The 20680-nt window shown below is 44.4% G+C and overlaps 1 protein-coding gene across 2 annotated transcripts in view; it reads left to right on the top strand.

The window, feature by feature from the left end:
- The window catches only part of CCDC93 (coiled-coil domain containing 93), an 88823-nt gene that overhangs the window by 27563 nt on the left and 40580 nt on the right, over nt 1–20680 (top strand). The window contains exons 7-12 of one of the 2 annotated variants that reach the window (XM_035008168.1): nt 1792–1892; nt 2510–2527; nt 9820–9856; nt 12894–12986; nt 13273–13323; nt 14176–14262. In XM_035008168.1, the coding sequence (XP_034864059.1) occupies nt 1792–1892; nt 2510–2527; nt 9820–9856; nt 12894–12986; nt 13273–13323; nt 14176–14262 (387 nt within the window). The remainder of the gene's footprint in view (nt 1–1791; nt 1893–2509; nt 2528–9819; nt 9857–12893; nt 12987–13272; nt 13324–14175; nt 14263–20680) is intronic. The other variant, XM_035008169.1, reaches the window with a different exon arrangement.

Here is a 20680-nt window from a genome sequence, read left to right as displayed (position 1 = left end):
TTTTCTGTATGTTTGAAACTTTTCGTAATAAAAAGTAAAATAACAAAGTTAACAAGAATTATCATGGGAGGTACAATTCTACTTGGAATAAAAACACCACTATCTGAAGAAACCTGATAGTAGTGCTTGTCCTAGTGATGTCCAGGTAGAGGTTAGTTGTGATGAACTCTGGTCGTGGAGAAGAAAAGATCCAGGGACGAACAACTGGAATACCTTCCTTGCATAAATATTTGCCTACTTGCACCCAGAGCCCTGAACACATTTTACTAAGATATTATTTGACTGCCAGCTCGACACTCAAGAAGGACATTCATTTGGGGCGGAATGCTAAATCAGGTCATCTAGGGGTAAAGAACTACATTAATTGAGCACCTACTACATGCCACATACTTTGTTCAAGAAATACTATGTTTCAGAATGTGTCCTATACAAAATAAATCTATGTTTGCTTCTACATTTGTAATTAAATCACACTCTAGTAATTTTAAAAGTCAGTGAAAGTTGATAGAGCATTTTGTGTTTTTATACACTTTTTTTTTTTTTAATAAACTTCAGCCTGGTACTTTTGTAAAAAAGATATTATTGCTGAAGGGTTTGTATCTACTCTTCTTTTCTGCTATTAGAGTCTAGGAATTGAAATCTCCTTTACCATTTAAGGAATTTTTTTTTAAGGATTCTGGGTTAACCTGTACACCTGTGATTGTTTAACTGGTTTGTGGCCCTGGGTGGCGGAAAGGTCTGGATATGCAGTGACAAGAAAATTTATATTTTTTTCTGGAAAATTTTATTAAGGAATAAAAAAATCTGAATAGAGAGATAAACCTTGCTTCTCAAGACAAGATTCAATATTACAAATATGCCAGTTCTTTCCAAAATAATCTATAAATTTGGTGTGATTCTAATCAAAACTCAACAGTTATTTATTATGAACCTGACAAGTTGATGCTAGAATTCATTTGAAAGAGAGAATGTTTAACAATAGCCAGGAAATTTGAAAAAGAACAGTGGAGACAGGATAAAGGTTCATAAAGCAAGAGGAATTGAAGAGGGTAACATTGGTACATGTTATACATGTATGCCATTTCAGATCTGGGGAAGGCTGGACTATTAAATTGATGATGTTGGGATTCTTAATTTTCCATTCAGGAAAAAAAGCTTCTGAATAGATTAAAAAGCTAAGTATAACCTATACAAGTAACATACGAGAACTTTTTTTTTTTTTTTTTTTACAGTCCCTGGTAATAAGAAGTAAGATATAAAATGATTGATAAGTTTGACCACATAAAATATTAAAATGCCATAGGACAAAAGAAACACGAAGGGGGCGCCTTGGTGGCTCAGTCAGTTGAGTGTCCGACTCTTGGTTTCTGCTCAGGTTGTGATCTCAGGGTCATGGGATTGAGACCCGCATCGGGCTCCATGCTCAGCGGGGAGTCTGCTTAGGGATTCTCTCTCTCCCCTTCCCTCTGCCCTTCCCCCCACACTTGCTCGCTCGCTCTCACTCTCTCTAAAAATAAGTGAATAAATCTTAAAAAAAAAAAAAAGAAACCCCAGGTTAAAGTTGACAAGCAATATCTTGAGTGGAAATACTTGCTACCTATATGAATGTCAAAGGAGCAGACTCCTTGAAGGCGGCCACCCTGAGTGCCCACTGTTCTCCTGCGGGAGGCGGGCACACTCACCATGATGGGGAAAGACTTGCTTCCCTAACTGGCTGGATGCACCCAGCAGGCAGTTCAGAAGGAGAGTGTTCTCACACTCAGTAAGTCGTCTGTCTCATCCACTTCTTAGGATGTTTACAAGCCCCGTCGGAAATACAAACGCCAACAGGGAGCAGAAGAGCTGCTCGATGAAGAATCTCGAGTCCATGCCACGCTTTTGGAATATGGCAGGTAATGAAGGGGACCCAGCCTGAGGTGTCTATTTTATAAAACCCTTGAGAAGAAAAACTGATTTGGATTGCTTCATTGAGATTAATTTGGTTGGTTTTGTTTTTGTTTTTTTTTTTTACCTGACAGTTTACTGTTTTTGGCCTGAGATTTCCATCACCAGGGACTTTTCTCTCTGGGTAGCTTCCCTGATGATGGTGGAGGCCTGATCTTTGCAGTTCCCCTCCGGAAATATGTGTGTAACTGTGCACCTTGGCTCTGCCCTCCTGGGGATTTGAGGTGTTTGGGGGTATTTGCAGAGGCCAGGAGTGGTCTGCCCTTCATGCCCCTGCCATTCGTTAAAATCTTCGGGGAAAATTACAGAATTGAAAACAATTACGGTAGTTCTAAGTGTTAGAGTAATAGTTTTGGTTTCCCGTGAGGGATTGTCCTGAGCAGGAAGATGAAGAATTTAGAAATATTTTATCACTTCTTAATAACCTTCCTAATTTTTTAAAAAGCCATTTATCTTTTATCCTCATTTTTTACTTAAAAAGCACACAAAGAAGTACTGTCCTCATTGAATTTCTTGGTTGACCTTGGGTATTAACCTTCATTTATGTCCTGCGTTTTCTACATAGGATAACTGATCCCTGGATGTGAGTATGGCTCCTTTGCTTCCTTTCTTTAATCTGGGAGTGGTTGCTGTATGCTGCTCTGCCTCATAACCCAGCCCTCCTTGGGCAGCTGGGACTAACAGCTCGCCTCCCCGAGTGAGCATCTGAAGGCTTACCCCCTCTGAGGCCCCAGACACAACTGGAAGGAAGTTAGGCTTCATTGGCTTCAATACCTCATCTTTCAAATGGAAAAAATTTCCCAAAAAAGTTGCCACCTTTTTTTTTTTTTTCTTCTTTTTCTTGTTGAGGGGCTTGTGTGGTGTCAGGTCCATCCTTCCTAAGAATGAAAGCTAGTCTGTTTCATTCAGAGGAAGGTGTTAGTGCTGGCCCTCAGCCAGGTCCGATGGCTGCTCCACAGCTCCCCAGTCGCGGCTGTGAATTGAACTCCTCTTCAGAGTCAGGCACCACCAGACCATCTACATAATTTGTGGGGCCCAGGATAAAATAAGAATTACTAGTAATGACTAATTATTAAGAATTTCAAGGGGCGCCTGTGGCAGTCATTAAGCATCTGCCTTCGGCACAGGTCATGATCCCAGGGTCCTGGAATCAAGCCCCACGTTGGGCTCCTGCTTGGTGGGGAGCCTGCTTCTCCCTCTCCCACTCCCCTTGCTTGTGTTCCCTCTCTCACTGTGTCTCTCTCTGACCAATAAATAAAAATTAAAAAAAAAAAAAAAAGAATTTCAAGACAGCAACAAAAACCAGGTGTGGGACCCTTCTGAGCTGTATGCCCTGGGCACTGCGACGGGGTTTTCCAGCCAAGCCCCAGCTGTAGGTGGGCAGGTGAGGGCGCACGGCTCTAGGTGAGCCACAGCTGGAGAGACAACCTCCCCGGGTGTCCCGTGTTCCAGGGCCAAAGAATACTCAGGGGAATGTTGTGGTTTTCTTAGTTTGTATTGTTCATAGCTCCATTTTTTGCCCATTGTCATGGATACTCAGACGCTCCTGGGGGTGAAGAGGAGTCAGAGATTCGGTGAATTGTCCACCTTACCGAGACCAGGCTGACAATATTTCCCTGTTTTGAAATTCTCAGTTTTAAACTGGCTCTTTTGCGTGTGTCATAGAGGGTAGTCATTATTGTCAAGTGATGGCTGGGTAACTTCAGGACGCCCCTGCCCATCCTCACGAGTGGTTGGTGTGGTTGGAGTCCAGAGCCTGGCGGGGCTTTCTTTAGGGAAGGGAGCAATGCACAGGTTTTCTTCGTGACTCCTCTCAAATTTGGAGTGCAAGAAAGAGCAGAGTGTGTCAACGTCCATCTTGGTTCCTGTTGGTGGGGTCAGGCTGATTTCTGCTGAGTTCCAAGCTTAGGGTAGGTGTTCGATGAAGGATTCTGTTTTTTTAGGAGAGAAGTTATTTTACTCTCTTTTTAGCTTTCCTGATGAGGAGAGGCTGAGTTTGTGAGAAGTGGGGAAGTGGATACTTAGGACATTCTGATGGTTTAATTAGCTCAACTCCCTTTTTTGAGAATGGTAAAGACAGCGTTAGAAAATTTAAAAAGTAACTTGCCCAAAGTCAACTATGAACTACTCTTAAGAATTATTAAGAGCCTCACACTGGAACTTGAACTCAGGTTCGTTGGACCCTCATAGCATGCTTTTATCATTAGCTCCAAGTATTGTTTGAGTCTCCAGGGGAAGTTTGGCTTCTGGTTTTAGAAACACAGGCCCAGTCTTTGTTGTTTGGTCTGACACAGAACAAGAGGAGAGTGCTTATTAAAACTGATGGAGCAAATTGGACAAAACTTAAAGCCCTAGCAAGTGTTCGTTTCATTCCCTCTCCTTGGGAAGGCCCTCCCTTCCTTTCTGGCCATCAGACTTTCTCCTCAGTGTTCGGTCAGTACTGTCCCCTAGACAAATGGTCTTGTCCATTAAATGAGGATTACATACCAATACACACGTGAAGAAATCTAAGTAGTTTGTCCTGTGCAGAAAACAGTAAACGTCGACTGCTAGGCTCTGTCATCAGCATCAGCAGCAGCAACAGTTTTCAGTTCTCAAATGCCCTTAAATATGACCTGTAGATTCAAATGCGCCTCTCCTGGGCACCTGGGTGGCTCAGATGGTTAAGCATCTGCCTTCAGCTCAGATCATGATCCCAGAGTCCTGGGATCGAGTCCCGCATCAGGCTCCCTCCTCCTTGGGAGCCTGCTTCTCCCTCTGCCTCTCTCTCTCTCTCTGTCTGTCATGAATAAATAAATAAAATCTTTAAAAAAACAAAAAACAAAACAACAAAAAAAACAAATGCGCCTCTCCTTTTAGTTCTCCTTGTCCCTGTGCTCTGTACCCCTAGCACTAGCCCTCCCCTGCCCTGCGAGAAGTGTCACCCACTCTTCCTCCCTTCCTTCCCCAGTCAAGCAAGGCTGAGCCTCCACTGGCCCTGGGACTCACCCTCCTCCGTCCTGTCTCTCCCGTCAGTGTGAACATCATGGCACCCCTAATTACTCATCCCCACCTAGGAATCCACATCCCCCATCTCTTGTCAGTGGCTCTGGTTTTCTGTCTATCTCACCTCTTGATAAGAGGGCAAGTATTTTGACTCCTGGAATAAGAAGGTCTGAAACTCTTTGGGGTTGAAGGTTACTCATTAGCCTAGGCCCACAGTGCATCTGGCTTTGAGGTCAGCATTCCAGCATCTTCCACCTTTTTTGACTTACTTGCTGAAATGAAGTTGGACTTTGAGCCCCGTCAGCCATGCTGAAGGCCTTAAGGTCTGTGTGTGCCTGTTCATGTTTGGATAGATTGGTTTAAGTGTTATGGTATTAGAAAAACAAGACTCATGGTTTTGATTTTAGACTTAAACAAAATTGCAAGTCTATTGTATTTCAGTTTTGTTACGGGTCCAGTCAGCTTTGAGGAGCTAAATTAAAACACCTAACCATGCTATAAAATTGCTGCTGTGGAGAAATGCATTTTACATGCGGTATATTTGACTCTGTTAAAAACCATAATTCAACCGAGTACATTTGACAGTCTAATTGGCTTTATTAAGTGATTCATGAATCCAGCAGCCTTCCGTGTAGCAAGTAAAGATGAGCTCCCAGGAGCTGTACAAAATGGGAGGTTTTTATAGGAAGGAGGGTAGGGTAAGAAGTTATTAACAAAAGAAAACAAAGAATTGTTTCAGGCAAGGTCACCTTCCTTTAGGGGGAAGAGATGGGGTCTTATTAGGTGATTACCTCATCTTCCTTTGGAGGATGGAGAGGGCCCTTGTGACAGATTACCTCTTTGGTGCCGACCAGAAAATTCCAGATTGATTAGCTTGAAATTCCACTCCTGGAGGGGTTGACACTGCAATTGAGTCTTGGTTTGCTGTCACAGGGCAAGTGACTGTACCTTGGGCCTGTGGCTTTCTCTAACAACTTGGAGGTGGAATTTTGAAGCATAACCACTAGAATACTGGCATTAGCCTATTCCACACTATTTGAGGCCTAATTTTAGTTGCTTTGAAGTCATTCTGTACTTAGTAAATGAAATATGACATGACTCTCCCAACCTGTTTGTATCCTCTGTGATGGCAAGGCCTGTGACATGCTTATAGAAGGTATTTAGTAAATCAGTAAACGCTTGTGGAATGAATGAAGAACGGAGTCCACAGTCCTTAGTATTTAGGGCTTTTTTATGCCCCTTTTGTGTTCAGGATTCCAGATAGTTTGATATCTGACTTAATTTGCCCTGTGGCAGTTGTTTTTGAAGGTTAGTTTATTTTCTAGAATTACCAATACGATAGTATTAGCCATATGTGGCTCTTGAGCGCTTGAAGTATGACCAGTGTGACTCAAGAACAGAATTTTAATTTAAATTAAGTTACATTTAAATTAAAGACTCATGCTTGATTTAGTTATTGGAAAAGTTTAAGTTTGAAATAACTTGAATATGTAAACCTACTAATTTAAAGTTATCTATTTGGCTCTTGTTAGCATTTTTTTTTTCAGACTGTGCTGTTCTAGATGATGTACATCCTTGATGTTAAAGATCAAGTGTGAGGTGTAGGATATGAGGAAGTAAAGGGGGGGTAAGAAGCTGGAGTTCTGTCAGTGCTGACAGCGTAGGACATCAGCAGGGCTGGTGGGTCAGAGCTAACACAGGGAAAGGTGGAAACAGATTAAAGCTTCTGGCAGCACCGATCAGGCTGGTACTTGTGAGGAAAGAGCAGGGCAGACAGGGCAAGAGGAGAGGGAGGTGGGAGGGTAGAGCAGCATACCTATGAAAGATAGAAGTAAATGCTTTGTAATAGAAATAAGTTGAAGCATCCCCTTGTTCTTTGTGAGGGATGATAGGCCAGAAAGGGATACCATGTTCTCCTGGTGAAGCTCAAACAACATGGAAGTCTCCCAGAGACATCTTGACCAGTGAACATAATGAGGCAGGCATTAATAGGCGACCGAGGACAGCTCTTTGTCATGGAAGCCTTCTCACCATGTCACGTGGTGAAGGAGACCTTCAGAAAAATCAGATGGACTCTACTCATTCAGCATACATTTATTGAGTACCTACTATGTGCCAAGCGCTGTCCTAGGTGCTGTGGGTACAAAAGCGAATGGAGCTGTCTGAAACATGCTAAGTGAAGAAGCCAGTTATAGACGGACACCTAAGATTCTGTAAATATGATTATGTCCAGAATAGGCGAATCCATCAAATGACAGAAAACCAATGAGTGGTAGCCAGGGACTGGAGAGGGGGAATTGGGACTAACTGCTGATAGGTATGGCGTTTCTTTCTGGAGTGATGGAACTGTTCTGGAATTCGATAGTGGTGATGGTTGAACAAATAGTGAATCCACTAAAAACCACTGGAGTATATAGTTTCAAATGGTAAATTTTATGTGATACAAATCATATCTCAGTTTAAAAAACGATTAAAAAAAAAAATGAGTGAAGCACTCCCTCCAGGAGCTCAACAGACAGATTTATAGGATTAGATGTAATTATTGTAGCCTGTGGGATGAGCGCACTGGTTCCTAACCTAGGCCTTTGGGTGGTCAGAAGGGTCTTCCCACAACCTGTGTCTTTACAAAGGAGTAGGAGGGGCAGTAACTGAGTCACTCACATTTAGTTGTTTACTGCTTTATTTGGAAAATCCAAAAAGTTTTGGGTCCTTAGATGAGGACTCTCTGCCTGAGGGTATGTCGTCTGCCCTACGGGTCTCCACAGACTAAACACCTGGAAAACGAAGGAACACCCAAGGTGCAAGGTTACTTCTAGGAGTGGAGAACTGTGGTAAGACCCTCTATTGGTCAGGGTTCTGACCAACCAGGGTTCCTCCAGCTAGTTTCAGCAACAGGGGTTGACTCCATGGATCCTTGGGAAGGTTTGAGAGGTGGGATCCAGGCTGAACCGGGGTCACTTCCCAGGCAGCACATCGGAACCGGGCCTCCCAAGGATGCTGCTTCTGCTTCCACCGTGGGGCAGCCAGCTGGTGGCCTGTGGGGTGGGGACGCCGGCCTCACGGCTGCTGACAAAAACCATGCCACCTCGGCCCAAATCAGGATGCTGCCACCACAGCTGGTGGCCCCAGAGCCAGGTCACCTCTGTGATCCACAGCAGCACAACACCTGTGTGCTCAGCTGGCTACTGCACATTCACATTGCCAGGAAGTGCAGCTGATTGGTGGGGCCTATGTCGCATCCCAACCCCTGGGTGCAAGGGAGTAGAGAAAATAGAGTCTTTGGGGCTCCTGGGTGGCTCAGTCGGTTAAGCGTCGGTTAAGCGTCCAACTTGATTTTGGCTCAGGTCATGATCCCAGGGTCCTGAGATGGAGGCCTGCCTCGGGCTCCGCACTCAGAGTGGAGCCTGCTGGAGATTCTCTCTCTCCCTCTCCCTCTGCCCTTCCGCCCCACTAAAAAAAAAAAAAAAAGAAAAAGAAAATAGAGTCTTTTGTTTCCCAGCCTCTGCAGTATAGGAAGATGTAGTAGATATTGTGAAACTAATGCGCAGAATCTGTCCTAGGGTCCTTTAGAAACTGTGTATGGACACTCCGAATTTACCTTCAGTTGGCTGCACTTCGTACCTGGACATTTATGCTGAATGAATGGGCACACTGCCCGGGTGGGACTCTGTGGTCTCTCCAGTTATATGACAGCCTACTACAAGGCTAGGTGATGCTTTGGCTTCTTGATTCCTGCATGTTCTTCCACTTCTGTTGAGTTTATTTGTTCAACATACATTAGAAATACAAAATGTAAAAAAAAGTAGCTCCCATGCCGTCTGGGAAAAGGATGCAGACAGGCACACAGACTGTTGGACGTGATCGCCATCTGGGAGGTGGGGGGAACACGTGCAGAGGAGGTGGCTTGAGAGCTGAGGTGTGGGCGCGGATGGAAAGTAGGAGAAGGGCACAGTGTGTGCACAGCTCTCTGTCAGGCCGTGGATGCACAGGAGCTTGTCAGGTGAGGAGGTGAGGCTAGGAGGTTGCTAGGCATAGCCATGGAAGGGAAGCCCTAATGAAGGTGCCCAGAGGGAAGAGGCCCGCCATTGACGCGTGTATATGAGGCCACCGGGAAGCTGGAGAGGGAGTGAGGAAGAGTGGGGGTGCAGTGAGGCTGGGGACCAGCGCACCAGCCCAGCGGGTGAGGCATGGCATGAGCGAGGGTAGAGCAGGGGTCCTTCATTTGCTTTTCTTAAATGGCCGCATGTACCTTTATCTCTTTAGAAACTACTTGAGGTAAGTGAGGTGTGGTGTTTTGCATCATGCTTTTTGTTTTAGGTCGAATGGTTTTTGCATTGTTACACTTGCTTTAAAAAAAAAGAACCTAAAAATAAACTAATTTAAACTAAGGTGCATTTGTGAGTTTCTTTGAATTTAAGGTTGCCTGAAGTGAACACATAACATTGTTGGCATCATGCTTGGGCTACGTCTGAGAATGGAAAATGGGCCGGACTCCAGGTTCTGAACATAATCATTAGAGAGCATCCTTAGCCCGAGCAAATATACTCACATTTGTTTATACAGAAAGTTTTAAGGCTTTTAGCTTAAACTGTGGGCCTGAAATACAGCTCCTAAATCAAAGAGTAATGGTTACACTTAAAGAGAATATTGCACTCTGCGCCCTCTGAGAATTCCCATTTATAGTATTCGTGTGGCAAATAGAATGGCTGGTCCTTTATTCAAAAACAGTGGAATATGTCTGTGGTTCAGGCACTTAAGACCTTTTCTCCAGTTACCATATGGTCTAAATTTTCTTTGGTGCTTTTCATATAAAAATCCAACCAAAATGCATTGGCCAAATTTGTGTGACTTTTGAATAGTAATTGAACTCCCCTTTTTTGTGGCCTGCAGGAGATACGGATTTAGCCGCCAGAGCAAAACAGAGAAGGTAAGAAAAGCAAGGATAACGGGAGAGAACATTGGAGAGATGGAAGCGCCCCTCCCCTTTGCCTCTGTCTGACCCTGACAGGCCGCCTGTCTAGCAAGAGTCGGGGGGATGGCGGCACTGTGGCGCACCAGGCTCTGGTCCCTGGGCAACCCTGGGCAGCGGGGATGTGGCAGCTACCCTGGGCCCCTGCATCTCCCTTCTCGTAGCTGCAGCATGCTACCTTTGCAGGCCAGAGAGCAGCAGCCTCATGGAAGGCCTGGAAGTGAAGGGTGATGGGAATCATGGCCCCAGGGCCAACTAGGTGGGCTCTCCTAACTCCAGAGGTGTGAAGAGGAAGTCCGCTTCAGGGTACTGAGCACTGCCCCCTTGATGAGGGAGACCCTAGACAGGTGTGAGCAGGTGCTGCCAGTGACATAGAACACAGCCATGTATTGCAGGCCTGCCCTAAGACAACCTAGTGTGGAAAACTCAGGTAAGTCAAGGTGGCGTTTCTAACTTCACAGAGCAGTCTCAGAAATCTCCCTTAATTTATATATTTATTGATGACCCTTAATTGTTGGCTGCAGGGCAGTCATGTAAATCTTACAGTGCCAAACCCTTACTGTGTCTCAGGCCCTTTGTTCAGGGCTCTGCATGTATTTTTTTTTTTTCACTTACTTCTCTGAACAACTCTATGAAGAAGACACTACCTTTTTTCAGAAAAGCCGAGGTCAGAAAGCTGTGAGGCTCAAAGAGGCTCCGGGATTTGTCCAAGATCACGTAAGCCCTTAAAGTGCCATAATAAGAATCTGAGCCCAGGCAGGTCTGTGTGACATCAAAGCCTGTGCTCTTGACCACAGGCTTTTAAATAATGAAGTGCTAACTAAAGTTGTCAGTGGCCTCTTAAAAAGCAGAGTCCTAGAGTCCGAGATCTTTGGGTACCCTTTTTTTCCTCATTCCCCAGCAGACGCCCAGAGTTTCTTGCATTGGACACTTCCTCCCTCTGCTCTGTTCTCCGGCTACCCCCCGCCCCCGTCTGTCCAGAACCCCTATCCTTCAGTCCCTCCAGAAAGCCTGCCCTGGCTCCCAGCCTCTCACCACGTTACGTGGTGGTTGCTGTCTCAGTCAGCGGAGGGCACGGATGGTGACTGGGAGCGTGTGTGCTGAAGCCAGGCTGGCTGGTTTCAGATCCCTCCCCTGCATGACTTCGGACGGTGTACCGACTCGCTGTGCCTTAGCTCGCAGCATTGGTGGGAAGACTGACTCATCACACAGGAGATATTTAGTAAGCACTAGCTATTTTATCAGTGGCGTTTATTTATTTATCATCGATTAGGATAGCTTCTTTCTTGGTCTTCTCGTCATTTACTTTTTCCACAGTGGTGTTTTTATTCCAAACTAAACAGTCATTTCCTCCAAAGCAAGGTGTTTTCTGGATTTGAGTATATGTCAGGTGGCATCTGATACATAATAAGAATTTGATGTGTACATTCAATTTGGTATGTAATTTAGTCTGAAAAGAATGTCTGTGCATGTGGATATTGGGTGTATTAATTATGATTGGAAAAGTCATGTGATGCCCATTAAATAGTATTCACCTTGGGCTTGTCTACAAATACAGATATGGGTTTCCTCCACTATTGCAAAGTAGAGTGTACCTATAAAGCCTTTTATAAGCCCAAATGGTATAAAGCAAAGAAGCAATTGCCATTAATTTATATGAAAAAATTTTTTGAGCATTCCTAGACCCCAAAAATAACCTCTTAGGCTTTTCTGATACACGCCTTACTAACAGACACACAAAATAAATTGAGATAAAGCACAGATGCTCAGATACAGCTCTAAGCTCTGGCAGCTTGATGCTGAGATGCTGAGTGTCATTTCCAGGGGAGGAGCTTGGCAGCCCACCCTCACTGCCCAGGTTACACACTCCCTCTTAATGGCTCACAGCTAAACAAACACTGAAAACTGTTTTCACTTTCACCTTTTATTGTAAAAGCAAAAATCCTTTTCAGATTTCTTTTGGTCAGCAACAATAGGTACCAATGTAGGTCTTTTGTGAAAGCAAAGTGGCCAAACACGAGCTTTCGGAAGCAGGGGATACCTGTATACCTGGCAATTAGGAGCTCACAGTGTTCCCTGGGGTCAGTTACAGGCAGGTTATAGAAAGGCCTTCTAGCATTGGGATGGTCTAAGGGGGGTGTCTGAGACCACCAGTTCTCTTTTTCAACCCAAGAAGACCCTGATATCCAGAGAAGGCAAGCCGGTGGTCACCCAGCTGGTGGGTGCAGAGATGGAGTTAACACCAAGCACTCTAGACTTGCTGTGCAGGTTTGAGAAACAGCGTTTAATCCAGGTGTCTTGAGCGTGGTGTTGGATACATTTAGAGCCTGAGGCTGGGTCCAGAGCAAAAAACTTGATCACCAGGTGAAGCAGTTCGATGTTTATCCTTCAGGCCAGTGGTTTTTAAACTTTGTTGACCACTCTCGGCAGTAAGAATTCTATTTTTCATCATGATTCAGTACACACACACACACACACACACACACCCCTCCAAAATAAAAGTTTCACACAGCAGTACTTACCCCTTTACTACATGCAAAGCACTCTGATGTGTCCTGTTCTCTTATTTTTGCTTAATTTATGTAGATGCTGGCCATACCTGCTAAAGGACTTTCATGTCCCACTGATGGGTCTCAACTGGCCATTTGAGTAAAACACTCCTTTAGGCAGTGATTTGCTTTTGAAGGTGTTAAAGCAAAGGGGAACCCCAGTCAAAGGATAAATCTGGCAAATGTGTGCGACCTGATAGGAATTGAATCAGCAAGCAGTGCAGCAATGGAGCAAGGCATGGGCCAAGGCCCAGAGCTTGACCTGCTCGGTCTGTGGTTGGACTGGAAGCTCAGGTCTCTGGATTCCCCACTCTTTGTCAGGGACCGGTTCACCTTTCCAGATCTGCGTGTTGTCTTTCACAGATCTGTGCCCCTTTGTGTTGTTGTCCTTTCTCTACTGAGTCTTCGTCTCCAGGGCCCAGCTATTTTTGCATCTTCCTTTTCAGGCTGAGGACAAGAAGACGGCACTTTCCACAGGGCTCTCGGCTGCGGAAAAAGCTGATGCCCATGAGGAAGATGAGCTTCAAGCTGCTGAAGAGGTGTGTGGCCCACATAGGTCCCTGGGGTTTCTGTTTCAGTCATCTGGGGAGAAATTGCCCCTTCATCCCCAGCTTTGCAAAATGGCTAGCTGCCTCCCACACTGCTGTTAGCTGGCCTCTCACACTCTTTCCAGTTTCCTTTTCTCACCCCTTCCCCCATGAGCCTCACTATGAGAGAGCAAGTAAACAACCCTTGGATTGTACCACAAAGGTCTGTGTAGACCCGTCGCGGAAGCCTTAGGTGCTGGGGTCCACTCACTGCTACTTTTCCCCATTCCTCTTCCAGCAACGTATTCAGTCATTGATGACCAAGATGACTGCCATGGCGAATGAGGAGGTGAGGGGGGACTGCGCGGGGGGCGCGGTGTGGAGGTGGGGACGTGGAACCGCCCTGCGCTGCCCCGGGGGGCCTCCTCCCAGAGGGACCCCCTTCATCAGAGCCCTGTCTTTTCAGCACTCAATGCTTCCTCTTTCCTTAGGGTCTTTCTTTTAGGAAGCTTTCTGCCAGTGCATAGCGTTGCCATCCTTGGGAACCTCTGGGGGTCTGGAAGGACCCTTGGGAGGGTCCCTCTACCCTCTGTAGAGGAGCCGTGTCAGCCCTGCCTCTCCATAACCACCCATGCCAGAAGAGCCCTCGTCTTCTGTTTCCTTCCCACGCCATCTGGGTAGAAAATAGAATACCGCATTTATCGTTGGTCTTCCAGAGCTCAAGGCCTGTCCAAAAGGTTTCACCAAGGGCTTTGAAAGGATCCCTCCTTTTTAGGGCAGGAAAGGGCTTTGGTAGTTAAAAGATATTTGGAGAGTTCTAAGATTCTTGTTCCTCTCCCATTTGTACTTCTTTTTCCCCTGAGTTGTCAGCCCTCCATGTTCCCTACAGGCTCTGTCAGTAATGCTGAGGAAGAGACCCTGAGATGGGGTATTTGGGGTAAAGAACGATCTCCCAGGGGCACCCAGGGACCAGGGAGAATCTGGCACAATCAACCAAATGACTCAGAAGGTAGAGAGATGGCTTAACATTTGTCCCAAGGCTTGTTTCCCCATTCCTTGTTGATGGATACCTAAACAAAAGCCAGAGTATTCTTCCCCCTGGGAATATTATCTGTTTTTGCTCTACGACTCAGAGCATTCAGATTTTCCAGTTCTGTGAAAGACAAGCATGACCTAGAACCCCCTCTCCCTGTGATTGCAGAGCCGCCTCACCGCCAGCTCGGTGGGCCAAATCGTGGGACTCTGCTCCGCTGAGATCAAGCAGATTGTGTCCGAGTATGCAGAGAAGGTACGTGGGGGCCCGGCTGGAGTCTTTGCCTCAGGTCATGCCCCCAGGATTTGTTCTGTGTCCCTAAACCCTTTTGCATCATCGATGGAGTCAAGTTGTAATTCAGCAGCAACATTTGTTAGAAACATGCATGCCATGCAAAGCCGTCAGCATTTGCCCGTTAGCTCAGTTAATTTTCTTCTGTAGTGCCAATTTTTCTATACATATAAAGAGAAAACTGTCTCTCAGAGCAATGATCGCATCTGATAAATTGATTCCTGAGGTATAGCACAGACATTTTTCCTTCTGTACCAGGCTTATAACTCGGGCTCAGTTTGGTGATTGGGTCGAAGAATAAGCTTTGCCACTTAGGAGACAAACCCCATAACTCAGCCAAGCCCAAGGCAAAATTTTTTGTTCCACTTTATTAAAAGGGTATAGAATGAACTAAAGCCTGAAAGTCATATTTCAGTGTTAGATTTTTTTCTATCCTAAGAATGGGCAGCAGGACCTTGACTATTTCAGGGAGACAGTGATTAATCATTTTGCATGTAACTGATTCTGGTCCGGCTGAGATGTAGTATCAGTAAAATCAGATCTACAGGGCATTGTCTCACATCCTTCCTTTCCCAGCCATACTCAATCCATCCCCCTAAAACGTTGATGTCTGTTGAAACATCCAGCTTTGCTTTCCCCGTCTCAGAACCTTGACCACAAATTAGTTCTGCTCTGACCCTCCGTGCAATATTCTGAAGTGATTTTGCACAGATGATGTACTTGGGGAAGGGATGTCTCCTGAAACTGAGAGTTATGACCTACTGTAAACACAGCAGATGGTCACCTCCCACCAAGTGAGGGGTCTTTGAGCAATACAGTGAGTAAAATGGCTTAGAATGTCTGGGGGTGCGATTCTCATGTTTCCCCTATGCCCTCCCTCCCAAGTCAGTGCTTCTTACTATGGGTTTTCTAATCCAACTTTCATAGAGTCCAAAGTGTCCTCTGTTTCAATTTGCCACCCAGGAAAGGTGACTGTGGTCAAAGTGTCCTCAGAGATTTGACCGGAAAAGGATTTAGATAATCCTAAAAGTACAAACCAGCTTAAAAGCCTTGAAAATGTAGTTGAGGAGAATGATTCATTCATTGCCCCAAGAAGAAAGTTTCTTGATTTGTGGTCGGCACACACGTGGATGACAAGAGTATGAGCCTACATTTGCCCTTATGTTGCCACACAGCATTGCTGAATCCATTTTAAAAAAAGACAACTAGAAGATGGGACACTCACTGCAGGGGCCCTGACTTTTGTCTTCATACTTACCCACTGCAGGCAGATAGGAGCTCAGATTATTTTAAGAGGGAAAGCAAGCAGGCTGACCCTCCTTTGTTGGTAGTATGCCTCTCCTTGCCTGGGAGTCCTGAAGCTTACCTCTTTCCCTAGTCAGCTCTGCATGTCCATGTCTCCTTCTGGTTCTCTTATCCCCTGAACTTTCCCCTCCTCACCCTTGTACAGTGATCTATACCCAACACCAGTGGCTGCACTCTCTACCTACATTCCATTCTTCCAGAAGAGAGTGACATTAGAAGTAGTTTTGGACAGGTCTCTTTCTAAGAACATATATAATTAAACTCCTCATGAAGAATTAGAGGTGCAGAGTTCACTGCTTGACTGTCTGTGTTGTTTGCATTATGTCTGTAGATCATACAGCATTAAAGGTAATGATTTTTAAAATTAAATCCTATTAATCCTATTCCCATATCACAGTCATCTCACATTTACATATTACCCCCCAGGGTCTGTCCCACATATCCATGGTTATTCCTAGTTGCAGCCATCATGTATATCTAAAAGAGGTAGGGTGATATAGTTAAAAAGACAGCATTTGAAGTTATATCTTGGTTCATATCTGTCTCCTCTACTTCCCAGCTGTATGACCTTGACCAATTTATTTAAACCCTCTTTGTCCTCCTATCTCCCCCTATAAAATGGGGATAATATTACTTTGCTGTCAGGGTGTTGTGAAGATTAAGTAAAATGTGACTAAATGCCTTGAACAGTGTCTGGCACGTGATAGCTATTCAGCTAATGGTCGCTTTCATTTGCTTTTTTATAGTCTGCATTTTTTTTTATGTCATTTCAAATCCTAAACATTTTCTGTGTTTCTGGCCTTTGCAGTTATTTGAATATTGGATAATCCATGTGTTAATACAGCCCAATTCCTCAAACATTTTCTTATTGTTCGACTTTTGTTTGTGTTTGCCATTGTGGATAACACTGTTGTAAACTCTGAGCAGATAGTTTCTACTAAAAGGTTTCCTAGGAGTTGGATGTTGGGTTATGACCTCTCTTTGTTGCTTTACAAATAAGTTGTAACAACATAAAATACTGTCAGTGGTGAAGGGGCTTCACCATGGCCCAACATTTCCAACTTTGTTCATTTGTCTAACTTGCTACTTTAGTACCATAAAATGGCACCTCTTTGAACCCAAGAGGTTGGACCATGGTTCCATGTTTTGTTTACTCTGTTTTCTACATGTAAATTGTCTGTTATTCCCTGTACTCATTTATCTTTTGGATATGTGATGTTTTTCTTGTAAATTTGTATATAGTCTGTATTCTGTATTTATGTATTTCATCACAGAAATATTTCTTGGCTGTTCTTTTATTTTTGAATTGCTTTTCATTATAAACAAGGAATTTGTACCTAAATCAGTGGATCTTTTTGTTACTGTTTCCAGGTGACAGGGTCATCATTTTTCCATGGATCTAGTAAAGTAATCCATTACATTTCAGTTCATCTTTTACTGATTATGTTTAATTCTTTAACTTATGTGGAGTTCACTTTTATTTAGTCTAAAATGGGATCCGTGCTAATTTTCCTCCTCCTGTCCACTCTCCTAATACCATTTATTCATAATTTCTTTATACTTACTTAGAGATAGCTTACTCTATTTTTGTGGTTTTGATCTAATTTAAACTGTATATGGACTGTTTCTTACTTTATTGGTTTACACTCCTCTAATTTTATGCAAGTTCCATGGTGACGTTATGTTTGGCTTTGTTGCAGTTGTTTGCATTATTGTTTGCTCTTGTTTTATCAGTGGCCTCCCACCAGAGACCATGAGGAACACAACTGTAGTTGAACAGTAGGGTTTATTGTTGGTGCTGGTGGGGGAGACTGTGCACCAGTGGGAAGCCATACGGCATCTCAGTAAGGAGGCATTAGAAAAGACTTACTACGGGATTTGGGCTTGTTTTAGGGGTTTTGAGGGAAGGACCAAGAAGGTAGGGCTTTGCTCTGTGTTGGATGTTTTAAGGAAGGGCAATTCTATAGATGAGTGTCTAAATAAATTTTATAAGATGGAGGAATGAAAAAAAAATTAAAAAGATGGGGTAATGAGTCAGGGTTAAAGCTGTGTACTCATATTAGCCAGTATAGGGGGATGTTTGGTCCATTTTTGTGATTTGAGCAATGATTAAGTTTTGTCCATGTTCAGACATGATTACAGAGTGGTCGTGTTTTTGCCTTCATCTTCAAGACCTTGCGTGATGTTGACATTCTTTGGAATTACCTGTGTTTAACACCAAGACCAAGTATGTGCAGGGCAACTCCCAGCAACATCAAGGCCTTGCTGAGAATGCCAGGTCGGCTTTCAGATGCCAGAGGATACTTTACTTTTTCTCTGTTTGTTCATATAATTAGTTATCTATTGCTGCATAGCCCATAGAGCTTAAAACAACACACATTTATTATCTCACAGTCTCTGTGGGTCAGCAATTGAGCATAGATTAGCAGGATTCTTTGTTTAGGACTCTCACAAGATTGCAGTGAAGGTGTTGCCCGGGGCTGCTTTCTCATCTGAGGCTCAACTGGGGCAGGATCCACTTCTAAGCTCATGTGGTTGTTAGCAGCATTCAGCCTGTTGGCTGAAGTCCTCAGCTCTTGCTGGCTGCCAGCTGGAGGCTGCCCTCAGTTCCTTGCCATGTGGCCTTCCCCAGCATTGCTACTTGTTTCATCAAAGCCAGCAAGGGAGAGCACCTCCTCATAGGCTAGACATTACACTTCTCTGTAATAGCTATGTACATGCACTCACATCTATCCCATCACTTTGCTGTCTTCTGTTGATTAGAAACAAGTCACAGGTCCCACCCCCATTCAGGGGAGGAGCTTACACAAAGGCCTGAACACCAGGAGGCAGAAGGATAGGGCTTTGTGGGTTGTCCACCACAGTGTGTATGTTTTTCACTTTAATCTTACTGCCATGAGGGGTGCCTGGGTGGCTCAGTCGTTAAGCGTCTGCCTTCAGCTCAGGTCATGATCCCAGGGTCCTGGGATTGAGTCCTGCGTCAGGCTCCCTGCTCTGCGGGAAGCCTGCTTCTCCCTTTCCCACTCCCCCTGCTTGTGTTCCCTCTCTCGCTGTCTCTCTCTGTCAAATAAATAAATAAATAAATTATATATATGTATATATATAATCTTACTGCCATGAATTGGGCTGATACCAGGCACTGGCAATTTATCTAAAATCCATGCCCTTACCTTCAGGGTTTCAGTAATGAATCCCTTGGAAGTGGGGATGGTATTGAGGGATGCCCCAAAGGGAAGCCATCAGAGGCACTTGAAAGAAACCCAAATTAGGCTGTGAACAGGGTGGAGTTTTGCTTAGTGAAGAAAAGGAAAGGGACAAGATAGTTTTGGGAGGATGAAAGAGTGAAAATGATTTTGTGACCAAGGAATGAATCAAACAGTCGGCCTGGTGCAAGTTGGAAACTTGACAGGCATTGGGATATAAAAATGTGGTAAAACACATGTGCAAGCTTCTCTTTGATTTGTAAAGTTCGCAAGTTCTTATAATAGTGTAACATGATAAGTAGCCCATGTGTTTCAAAGCAAACCTCTGAGATATGTAACTCAATTTAATATGGTTCCTGTAAAGCAGCAGGGAAGAGGAATGTGAAGAAGCTCCCAGATATATAATTCATGAGTTCATGTAGGCTCTCAGCTAAGGAGCACCATCTCCCCTTTTTTTCGAAGGGTAATGCCCTTCCCAGAATGTGCTAGATGAGACACTGCTGTGCTTTTTCGTGTTGATGTCTAATATGCTCACTGCATCTTAGCATTCATTTTTATTGGGAAGGAGAGTCTGTGACTGTGATTTGCAAAGCACTAAAAAGCCTGACTGTCCAAAACCCACTTCTGCTCTGGAATGCCCCACTAGCCTGAGCCAGAAGAAAGGGAAGGAAGCTGACCCAGGGAAGGTACCAGGTCCCTAGAAGGGCAAGTAGGGACTCTCCCTAATGCCACATGTTAACCAACCATGTACCATTTCAACCACTTTCATACTTGACAGCCAGCTAAATCATTCCTTGGTCAGCATCTCCCTGAGACAGAATCTTAGAACATTTTGTAAATCTAGAAGCACGCATCTGCCTTGGGGAATCAGAAGAATCTATCCTGTGTGCCTTCTCTGTGCTCGGTGCCTTGTATACCATTATCTCATTAATTCTCAGAGCAGTGGGCTGCCTCCTTGCATATAATCTTCTGCGTCCTTCATCATTATACTTACTCATGTGCAGCTGAAACTCTGTTTATGTGTATGTGGACCATGTTTTACTCCTCTCTGTAACTCGGAGCCTTGCCAAGGACCTGGTAATGTTGGTGTTCAGTATGTAAGTATGTGATATTATATCCATTTTGCAGATGAAGATACTAAAGGGTTCAGTAACTTGTCCAGTATCATGTAGCTAAGAAGTTCCAGGTTCATATACAGGACTGTCTTGACTTTGAAACCTGTCTCCTTGGCAAGGTAGAGCGTCTGCAGGGGAAAGCAGGGAAGGCCTCCTTTGCTGTCATCCTTCGTGTCTGCCTTCCAGGCTTGCAGTGAAAAAGCCTCATTAGATTCTTTCACCATCCAGCTGCCTACCTTGGGCTAAGTAGAGAGAAGAGGCCAGGTCATGTTGGGAACTAGCCACAGAAATAAGTAAAATGAAAATGGTGTGGCCCAGGCACTCACACACAATCACATCTATGCTGCTAAAAGCTGTGGAAGTTTCTGTTTGGGGTGTGTGCATATGTGGTTTTTCATATCACTGGAAAATAATCTCCTACAACCCTCTAGATTGTAACATCCTGGCCAGAAGACTGTCAACTTCTTCATGAATTTTCGGCCATCAAAGGACTTATTTGTGGAAGGTATTCTTTTTCTTAATAAGTTTCGGAAATGTTCCTTTCCGGCAATTAAGAAATTCTGGCACCGTTGCTTCTGAACTTTTGATTCTGAGGACCATTCTCTGGCAGTTAATCGGAAGCCCAGACTGTCTTGAAATTTTATCTTTTAGGAGCACCTGGGGGAGCTCAGATAATTAGAGCTGGGTGTAGCCGAAAAGAGGTCATAGCCAGGGTATGGTCGGGGGTGCACATATAAAAGCACAAAGGAAAGAAAGTCT

Source organism: Mirounga leonina, unplaced genomic scaffold (assembly GCF_011800145.1).
Source record: "Mirounga leonina isolate KUSES-001 unplaced genomic scaffold, KU_Mleo_1.0 Mir_151, whole genome shotgun sequence".
In the NCBI taxonomy this organism is placed as follows: Eukaryota; Metazoa; Chordata; class Mammalia; order Carnivora; family Phocidae; genus Mirounga; species Mirounga leonina.
The sequence above is the reverse complement of the archived record's forward strand: the minus strand, read 5'-3'. Positions and strand labels throughout refer to the sequence as shown.